The sequence below is a fragment of the Rutidosis leptorrhynchoides genome, unplaced genomic scaffold (genome assembly GCF_046630445.1).
Source record: "Rutidosis leptorrhynchoides isolate AG116_Rl617_1_P2 unplaced genomic scaffold, CSIRO_AGI_Rlap_v1 contig393, whole genome shotgun sequence".
In the NCBI taxonomy this organism is placed as follows: Eukaryota; Viridiplantae; Streptophyta; class Magnoliopsida; order Asterales; family Asteraceae; genus Rutidosis; species Rutidosis leptorrhynchoides.
The window spans coordinates 15,439-26,548 of NW_027266628.1; the positions used below are offsets into that span (position 1 = coordinate 15,439).

The 11,110-nt window shown below is 37.4% G+C and overlaps 1 protein-coding gene and 1 pseudogene across 1 annotated transcript; both read left to right on the forward strand.

The window, feature by feature from the left end:
• The first annotated feature begins 399 nt into the window (after window positions 1–399).
• Window positions 400–3,393, forward strand: LOC139883412 (AAA-ATPase At1g43910-like). Its single transcript, XM_071867591.1, has 5 exons — window positions 400–1,425; window positions 1,697–2,095; window positions 2,474–2,524; window positions 2,608–2,707; window positions 3,161–3,393. Exons 1-5 carry the CDS (start codon window positions 400–402, stop codon window positions 3,391–3,393), a joined length of 1,809 nt encoding a protein of 602 aa, XP_071723692.1.
• Window positions 3,394–10,133: 6,740 nt separating this feature from the next.
• LOC139883413 (uncharacterized) lies at window positions 10,134–11,110 on the forward strand (annotated as a pseudogene).

Sequence of the window (11,110 nt, forward strand, 5' to 3'; positions counted from 1 at the left end):
AAAATCATATTATAAAAAATATTAACCACGATTCAACTCGTCGGAGAATTATTACGAAAAAATTATACCAAAGAGTTGCTATAGTCGGATACATACATCCTAAGCGTAGACGATAAAAACAAAAGCAAAAACATGTGTTCAAATTATCGACAGCTTCTTTTTTTGTCGGCAATAAAGTTGGCCGCATTATTGGTTACTGGTTCACACTAGAATTGTCAATCCATTAACTAAAAGCTTAGAAACTTCCTTAAAGTTAATTAACTAAGTTAATTAAGGATTCATCATGATCACTCACAAGTTTAATTCAGGGCTTCCACTGTTCCTATATATATCCCTCGAAATTCTTTCCGATCCACAATATCCTAACAAGAAAGAGAAAGCAAGAATAGCAACACAGTCATGTTTAACGGCTTTCCGTCCATTTCCACCGTCTTCTCTGTGTATGCATCCATTTCCGCCGTTATCATGATCCTAAGCGAAACGATTCCTGAACCGGTTAGAAATTACCTGACCACAAAATTCTCCAAATTCTTTGTCCTGCTTTCGTATTACTTCACCAGCTTCACTTTCGTCGTTGAAGAGAGATGGCAAGCCGTCGACAACAAAATGTTTATTGCGGTTCAGGCCTATCTCCCGACTCGAATCGGTCCAACCACCAATAGCTACTCGATTGGGTCTAATGACTTCCATGACTTCAAAAGTCAACCGAAAATAGCCATTCCGGTCGATATAGAGGTGAAAGATCAGTTTGAAGGAATCAAAGTCAGCTGGATTCTTCGGTCAAAGGAAGTCAGAAGAGAATATGGATATAGTAAAAGAAGGTCTTTCGAGCTGACGTGTAATAAGAAATCAAGAGAGATATTAATGGAGAAATACATTCCACATATATTGGAAACTGCTGAGAAAATTTTGAACAAGAGGGAAATGCTTCATATTCTTACATATGATAAAGAAGAAAACTGCTGGCAACCAACTATGTTCAAACATCCATCAACTTTTGAAACCCTAGCTATGGAGCCAGATCTAAAGAAGTCTATAATGGAGGATCTCGATTTGTTTGTGAAAAGGAAAGAGTTCTTTGAGAGTGTTGGAAGGGCATGGAAAAGAGGGTATTTGTTATATGGACCTCCCGGGACAGGGAAATCTTCGCTCGTCGCAGCGATTGCGAATTATCTGAGATATGATATATATGATCTTCAGATGCAAAGTGTTAAAGATGATTCTGATTTAAGGAGGTTACTTACTTCTACTACAAACAAGTCCATTTTGCTTATCGAAGATATTGATTGTAGTACTAAAATCTCACATGATCGTAGCAAGTCACATAGACAACAACAACAACAAGATGATTATCATAGTGATATTGATAATGAAAATGAAGATGATAGAAATGATCATCGCAAACGACGCTCTTCCGATCCTGGGGTAAATCCTTTAACCTTATAAACAATTAAATTGATTTGTTCCAAATGAAAAATTGTATTGTCGAATTGTCTCTATTTTAGGATTTTTTTTTCTTTTAAAATGTCTAATATAATAATATCTACCCACTCAAATTCCGCTTCCCATGACCTCTCATGTATCAACAATTTTTTAAACCTATTTTTATACGATCAATTTTCATATTTTACTATTACATGTAAAAAACGAACGAAAGTTGATTTTTTTATGCCAATTAATCGGTTAAATATTGCAGGCAACTCTGTCAGGCTTGCTTAATTTCATTGATGGTCTATGGTCAAGCTGTGGAGACGAAAGGATAATAATTTTTACAACAAATCATAAGGAGAAATTGGACCCAGCTTTGTTACGACCAGGAAGAATGGATGTTCATGTTTACATGGGACATTCCAGTCCATCAGTTTTCAGGAAGCTTGTGACGAGTTACTTGGGGATAAAAAACCATGACCTTTTTAGTTCCATTGAAGATCTCATTCAAAGAGTGAAAGTTACGCCAGCAGAAGTAGCTCAACATCTTATGAAAAATGACAACCCAGATGTCGCACTTCAAAGTCTAGTCGAGTTTATTAACACGAAAGAAAATGAGGAGAGTACTAATGAAAAGGAAGAAATGAAAGAGCAGAAACAAGAAATGGTAAAGATAAATAATGAGTTACTAAAGATGACGAGAAGAATTTGGAGAAACATAAAGCACATGACATCCACATGAGATATATAATCTTGTATTTAAGAAACTGACTAAGTATTGTTTACATCCCTTATTTACGTTAATGCTTAGCAATTTCCTCGTGTCTTCGCACATATATGCTACATTTACTAGTTCATTTAGTGAAGACTTTGATAGTCATTTTGTTCAAATAGAGAAGTCCTGAGAGAAGGCCATGTACCGTTACCTAGTAGAAGTTTTCTTAAAATGTCTATTATGAATATATGTTGACAAGGGTTTCGGTTTTTCTAGATGTTTTAGGTCTTACGTTCTGGATTTAGTTCCTTTTGAAACTATATAATTCAGATAACAGATCAATCAAATAGTATGTCTTCAAGTCTCTGTTTCGACCAGCTTGTATGAACTAATAACCATCAATGGGCTCTTAAGTTTTTGATGTTAATGACAACATTTGTTTCAAATTTATGACTTACATGCAGATTCCAATTTCTATCTGGACATACATTATCCTTTTCTCAAGACTACATATTCGCAACCAGAGTTGCTTATTGTTGAACTATCCGTTTAAGCTTAAACAGGGTAATCTGCTAAAAAAAATTGTAAATATTTCGTTGAAATAAATTTCATTTAAACCTGGAAATCTTTGTCACTAAACTCTAATCATTTCAGCATAGTTCAAGTCCTTTGCAGTGACTTGAGGTTATTTTTTGTGTCCAATATCAATGGTGTGGTTAACCATTTTCACGTTTTCATTGAACTCTGTGACTCTAATAGTGTGCTTTCTTTCATATTGTTAGCCTTGCTTGAAAATTTGAAATCATTGTAATTACACAAACATCTTTTATTTATTACACCTCAGCTGGTTGTGAATGGTATGTTGATTGGTGATCCAATATGATCCAATTTTCTTTTGAATTACTCAGAAGTACAATCGGTGAATGTTGCTTGCGTAGCTGAGAATGCACATTTCATGAGACAAATGGAAATTTGCAGCTCGTGGAGAAGCTTGAAGCTGTGGATATTTTATTTCAGACATAATCTTGCCTTTGGAAGAAACTAATGATGACGAAAATGATAAAGGTGTTAGTTATGAAGGCTTTGGTCGGATTGAGTCTTGGGGTATATCAGGGTATGAAGAAGGTTGCCCAATTATTTGGATATACACAAAGATTGCTGATTATGAATGCTTAGAACCAGCAAACAATTACAGAAGCATCTATAATGTTTTTTTGGAAAAGGCTCATATCTCTGAGGAAGTCTACTAAAAGCTGTCGACGACTTGTGGTGGAAAACCTCAACAGATATTAGATGAACTACTTTCTTCGGTTGCCCATTCATTCAGGGGCAGTAGGAAACTTCCATGTAAAACATCTGTCAAGGACTTTATCATTTCTCAAGGCAAATTCATATATAGTCAACCCATTGGTTTGGATGAAGCAGATCAGCTACGTCTTTTCAGATTTGCCAGTGCTTGTTGCCTTGAAGAACGTGAGTAAGAAATGTGGGAGTTTGGCATTTCGAAAGGTAAATTCTCTATGCCTGGAAGACAAGTCATCTGTGATTGATGTCAAAGAGAAAGCAGTAGACGAAGGTCACACATTAGTTTTAACTTCTGGGCCAGATGATCCTCGTCCTAATAGAAGGCTGACGAACTTTTTCTTTTGCAATATAAATGGAAATATGGAGCCAGTTGAGATGATGGAAGGACCTAATCTGCATATTTCAGGCTCAATCTTGCTGCCAGGAAATGGTTCTAATGAACAAAAAGGTAGAGGCATCAACTCTGAAGGGTTTAGAACATATTCTTCTAGCCTTCAAGGAGCACTAGTTAGGTATATATATGCAAGTTTAACCATCGGATGGAGTTGATTAAGCTTGATTGGTCGTCCAGTACGTATTGACAAATGGATTTAACAAGCCGTCGACAGCAATGTTCGAGAACTATTTATTTAGGTCGAACCATTTTTTTGAGACACCAATGGTTTCTCGGTCACTGAACAGACCAACAATTACAAATTGCCTCAATAATTCAAGCTATGTGGTATATACGGAAGATAAATTATTTAAGACGTTCATTTTCTGCAAATTCCTATCAATTAAGTCCAGATCGACCGCCATGTCAATTAATCCTAACTGGTTCCAAACTCCTGATCACCCTCAGCTGATATAAGACATCCGGCAATACTCTCCAAAGACATTTCCATCAACAAATCAAGGGAAACATGTCTTCCAAGCCACCTCAGAAAACAAGTCAAAGATATCTTGCTCCACAAGTCAACGATTCCAATGCCTTGGAGATGAAGGTGTTGATATTAAATATCATCCATATTGTAGTGAGGTCCAGAGGACTGAGTCAGACCTTAGGCTAATTAATGATGACGTTTTGCGCCCATCTGTCACTGATCTGATGTGGGAAATATCATTGCTACGTGGCAGTTAACTTGATCATGAATATTACAGCAACCCAACGGTGGGTTTGGAGGAGATCTATCTGAAAATTGCAATGCAAACTAATAGTGAGGGCTGGGATGGGGACCCAGATAATTATTGACCTGTAGATAGAATTGGTGGGCATGATGATATGTAGTATCGTACAAGGAGCCTTCAAATTAGGCCAATATGCACTATATATATTTGATCATGAAAGATTTTTGTAGCCACTAGGTTCTGCGTTACATGTGTAATATTCACAACTAAAGCAATTGATCTTTTTGAAAGTCAATTAAAGCAATTAATGATATAAAGGTTCTGTCGATTTCTTTTTCTTCAAGTTGACCAGACTTGCACTGCAAGACATCAGTTCTGATGGTGATTGGTGGGCTAGGATGTTGAATTCCTAAGGAAGAATGATGAGGCAGAGAAGGCGCTATAGCCGCTGTCTAAATGAAAACTTGTAGGAATTTAATTTTCTACATCTTCTGACAGTAGGAATATGTAATTTATTCAGGTTGTTGTCATAAGTTAGAGTGTCTATTTAATTAATTTATTTATTTTTAAACTTCTGTTTGAAAAATGAATATTTTGTAGAGTATAGTTGTTTTACAAACTCTGCAACCTTGGAAGCAGTGGAGAATTTGATGGCTTCAATTGCAAGGAAGAAGAAGCAAGGTAAGAAAGAAGAAATGTGTTCTAAGAAGAGAGTTGGTGAATGCTGGAAAAGCTAGGAGATTCTTTATCTAGTGCAGCTTTAATTGAGGAGGAGTTGAAGGACCTAGTTGGCTCACAGAGAAAATGTCTCTCGATTTGAAATCTGTGTGATTGAGGAGGCAAATAAACATAGTCAAGAAATCAGGGACCTAGTTGGGAAGCGGATAAAATCTTTGGACTAGAAAATACAAACTCAAGCAGTTGACGGAACGGTTCAAGGAAGCTTGGACCAAAACAAAGTATTTGACGGAAAAGGTAGGACAATCGCTGGAAACGGGATTGATTCAATCTTAAAAATTGTCCCGGTCGGAAATAATCAAGCTATTGACGGAAAGGTTCAAGGAAACTTGAAACTAAACAATGTAATTGACAGATAGGATCGAGCAATCGACGGAAACGTGATTGACTCGGTCTTAATTGTGCCAACAGGAAATATACATGAAATTGACGCAATTGGACGAATAATCAATGGTGACATTGAGGTTTAGAGCCAATCATCTAGAGGAAACTTGAGAAAAATCAATCCAATTGACGGAAACGGTCAAGAGATCAATGGGAACATTGAACAATTGAACCGAACTGTTCAAGGAAACAAGAACCAAACCAATCTTGAATCGAAAGATTTAGGGCTTGTGCGATGACGGAAAAGCATTCTCTGCATTTCAGGAAGCAATTAAAGGACAACATCAATCTGGAAAAATGATTCAATTGAGGGGTTTTGATCGCAAGCTCAGGGCGCGTTAGATGATGTCTTCAATTTAGTAAGTCTCTTTGTTTCAACTTTTAGGGTTCTACTGTAGTTTAGCTAATTTAGGGATTTCTTGTTTAAGTCTTAATCAGTTGTCTAAGTGTTAGAATAGTCCTTGTGTAGCTGTTTGATTTAATGTAGGCACACACCAAGTGTGACTCATCGACATGTGGTATGCTCACTTGGTTTCCATGTAACTGAGCTGTTCATGGCATTCTAATGGCTGTGAAAGTTCATTTAGATTTCCTTAGTTTCCGGTATTATCCAAGACTACTAGTAGTATTTATTTGTATTTCTCTGATTTTCTGTTTATAGTTGAGCCAATGGCAGCTCATAGTGTAGGAACCAATGGAAAAAAGGCACCTGTAGTGGCCCGATTAGTTGATCACACTAGGGTTTTATCAATTGCAGCAGTATTTAAGATCGTTTGTAAGAACTATTTGCTTCTAATGAGAAAAATCGGCAAGTTTGAGACTATCTTTATTTCTACAGTTATTTTTTCTTTCCTGTTCAACGGCAAAAATCAGTCTTTCTGCTACTTTACTGCATAAATCGATCAGACAAATGTGTTTCTCGAGGATTTATCGAGTAATCTAGCTTTAAGTCGACTATTTCTATCGATATCTTACATGAAAATCGTCACTTTCTTTTTAAAACACTGTTCTGTATTACTTTACTTTGGTGATAAGCTAGTCTAGTTTTTGTCTTCATTTCACTGAATTTGAATCATCCCGGTCACAAAAGTTTGTGTCTGAACTTGTCTTTGTGCCTCCGATTGATCTCACCTGTGGACATAGCGTTCAACATATTTCCAGAAGAAAAATGCCAAACTTAAAGCTCTGTCATTGAATAAATTAGAAAGGTTTGATGAAAGGATAGTACTTGGCTACTCCATGAGAGAGCAGCCTAAAGCTGGATACCACCTTAAGAAGTTTACTTGTATTAGCTAGAGTTCTTGGTTGTATTTAATTTTAGTTGTAAGCGAATTGAAAACGTGAAATGCCTGTATTTTTATTTAATTGTATGTAGGCACAATATTTGTCATTTTTCATTGAGAAAAGCTCCTGGTGAAAGTTTCTGCCTCGGAAGATGTTTTGCCCCATTTGCCTACTTTTGCTTTCTTTGTTCGTTGGCGTCACTTCTACTGCCACACCACTACTGCTTGTTGTACAAGATTGACTTGTTTTGATTGTGAACATTCAGGCATAATAGAAGATGAAGGTTGCACAATGAAGCATGTATTGTGATCCGTCGATTCTTACCTGAGGAAAAACTACAGTACTAAACTTCATTTTTTTCTATAGAAAAAACTTAGTTCACATCAGAGATTGTATTCTGACGCTTATCGATAGATTATCGCAGGTATGCTAACGGTAGCAGGTTAACACAATATAATAAAAGCAGCACAGAAAGTAAATAACACGCGATATGTTCACACAGTTCGGATTACCCTACTCTGCGGGGCCTCGCCCAGTAATAAACGGCATTCCACTATTCTTGCAACAAAAGGATAGTACACGGATTACAATTCGCAAATATATAATCTACTTCCTATTTCACTAAGTGGATTCTTCGTCTATACTAATTGCCTTATCAAAACAGACAAGGACTCTCTTGCAATCTCTCAACTAGACTACAAGGATCGATTGTCTTATCAAACGGACAAGGACTTTCTTGCAATCTCCTAACAGATTACAAGTGCTACCAAATTTTGCACTTTAATTCATAACTCTGTAAATAGTTGAAATAGTGCTCGATTTAAGTATACTCACCCTAAAACGTTCACGGACACACAAGGTCAAACGATCGTGAACAAAGGTGTAGAACAAAACGTCTTCTCCAAACAAGTCAGCAACGTTGACTGCAAAGATTGCAACAGAATGTCGACGGCAAATCAGATGACGCGCGGAAGGCTTGTAAGACTTGTGTATATGTGTGTGATCTGTGTCTCATATTTGTAGAGTCTTCGACTTCTTATATAGAAAACCTACAACCTTGGAGAATAAGACTTCTTCATAGAATAGGAAAAACAATCCCTTTTAGAATAGGATTGAATCCTAAGAGAATCCTTGACTTCCTCTTTCTTAGGAATTAATTTAGGAATCCTTTTCACAATAGGAAATCCATATAGAATCAAATAAGATCGGTAATAGCAAGGAATTCTCAATTACTAGGTTTCCAAAGAAGACTTGTATCGCAAGAAAGAATCGAATCTTCAGTATACTGGTTTTGACGAAAATAGCCAACTCCCAAACTCAAGCGTGAAAATAGGTGTGACTCTGGAACCTGTGTACACTCACGGCAGTTTGACTTAACAACATCCACATGAGTTACTTCTTTCATACGGTTTCTATTGGGAAAAAAAGGAATCCAGAGATTCTCTATTGACATCTGTTTCTTTTTTTAAGGAGATCCACTTGTACTTGTACTTATCTGTTTAATCCTGAAGTTTCAAATTCCACAAATAAAGGTCCTCATATTTGAGGAAAATCTTAGCAAACTTTGGATACTCGCGTAGTCGCTCTTGCAAATTGCAATTCGATATTTTTAAGTTGTTTACATTTCAGTCCTCAAATGTATTATAAAAAACGAAGGGGGTCCCAAAATTTGACAGCAGCTTATAGGACACGGGCACAACATCCGTCAAGCTTAGTCATCAAGTTCTCATACGTGTGCAACTCAACAAACAATGAGGTCTTACGTTAATTTAACCCTACAAATACATGTCTTACCCAGAGACAACTACAACAGCTGTAGGTCATTAACTAAGCTTACTCAGCATACACTACCACATGCCTGTGCTACTAACCAATATGTGTGCATTTAGAAAAAATTAAAAAGACAACTCACATAATCCCATCTTACACCCTCAATTTATTGCCCGTCTGACAGCTCTTCACTAGGGATCTGAAGAACACTAAAGAATATTAGCATACGTTTGCTATCTTATCAAGCGTAACAGACATCTCCACCAGGGTCACAGAAACAATAACAGCGAACACAGAAATAGACAAAAATCGATGCAAATATAACAAACTCCAATAATCTTTTAATTAGCTTAATATATACTGCAAATAGAAACATTTATAAACATAGGTTTTGATTACATACATTACAATTACATATATTTAACTTCACTAAAGTATAGAAGAGCAGATAATTGAACGAACAGATGAACTGACGAAAAACACTGTACAGAGACAAATTTATGCACACAAGTTTTAGTTTAGACATTACAATCTCAGATTCATCTCCACCAAAGCATAAAAGAGAGTTTTCTACTGCTCGGACACTCATGCTAGATCATCAAACTCATCCCATAGAGCCCTCATTTTTGTATAGTAGTCAGATATGTTGAGATCACCTTGTTTGAGCATGTAGATTTCTTCCTGGATATCAGATATCCTGGAAAAATCTGTCTTGGAAAACCTTGCTCGTAGGTCATTCCACATAGCATGAGCAGTTTTAAATCTAGAAATGGATGGCCTGATTGAAGGAGAGACATAATTCATTAACCAGCAAGAGACAGTGATGTTGCATTTGTCCCAATCAGAGAAGGTTTGATCATCTTCCTGTGGTTTCTGAATTTTGTCATTGACAAAGTTAAATTTAACACTGACCTGAGAGCCGTGGTCATGGAGTTAGACCAGGTATGATAGTTATTGTTGTCTAGGAGGGGTGAAACCAGTGCTTGAGTTGAGGTTTCGCTAGGATGTAGGTAGAAGTCAGAGGATGGTGACATTTGAGTGGTTTGGTGTGAGCTAGAGATTTCTGAATCTATAGTCATTTTTAAGAAGTGAAAGTTGTGATGTTTGGTTTTGAATTTGAAAGTTGATATGAGGTGAAGTTAATATGTAAAACTGAGCTCTCTTAATTGGCTCTGGATACCATAATGAATTTGATGAAGAGATGATGAGAGAAATTCAATTTTTCTTATTAACTTTACTTAGGAATTACAAGATGATCTAGTAGTGTATTTATACAAGCAATTTAGGGAACAATTAAGCTAATAATCATTAAATTAAAACTTTGTTGTCTGATATCTATGCACATAAACAAGAAAGTGTTGATTGTGATTCTTCTGCAGGCTGCCGAAAAAATCAGAGGTCAATGCAAGTGGAGGAGACAACAAAACATTGTGTCTTGCTGATGAAGAAAGTTGTCTTTGTGTTGAAGAAAGGCAGATGGGCTGAAGAAAGTAATTGGGCCGTAGTGAAAGGCTCGGCCCAATCAGTCAGTGCAACGACGTCGTCTTGATCTTCAGCAAGGATGGACTGAAGCTTGATCAAAACGGCAGCGTTTTTGATATTTCCTTCTTCTTTGTTTTATGCAACGGTTATCCCTCTTTTCAAATGTCCAAATCCCTAATTTTTCTTCTTCTCCTCTGTTCTTCATCTCTACAACAAATTCAACATCCAGCTCGAACGCAGATCCGATGACCAGGATTTCATCAAGAAACAGTACCAGAGGTTGGCACTTCTACTTCACCCGGACAAAAACAAATTCGCATTCGTCGATCAAGCCTTCAAGTTTGTCGCTGATGCATGGGTAGTCTTAGGTGACGTGTCGAAGAAATCGCTTTACGATAAGGAGCACAACCTCTTCAACAAGGTCAATTTATCCAATTCATCGAAATTGCCCGTGACAGGTTCTGATGCCATATTTTCGACAGGTTCCGATGCCATATTGTCGACGTTTTGGACTCTGTGTCCTTACTGTTACCTTTTGTGCGAGTACCCTAGGGTTTATGAGAATTGTTGCATGAGGTGTAACAAAGGTCGGAAAGCGTTTGACGCCCTGGTGATACAGTCACTTCCGTGGATCGTTCCAGGGAAGGAGCGTATTATTGCTGTTGGGGTTTTTTTCCATTAGGGTTTGAGAGCGGTGGTGAAGCAGGGAAGAAGGCTGCTGCAGCAGCGGCTTCAGGCTTGCCGAACTGGATGCCTTCTGTTTTTGGCGACGGCCCGCAACATGCACCACCGCCTCAGCCTCGGTCTCCTCCTCAGCCACGGCCACAACAGCAGCTGACTCCTGATAACGGAGTGATGCACCAAATTAAAGTGGCAGCGGAAGAGGGGAAGGCCTAG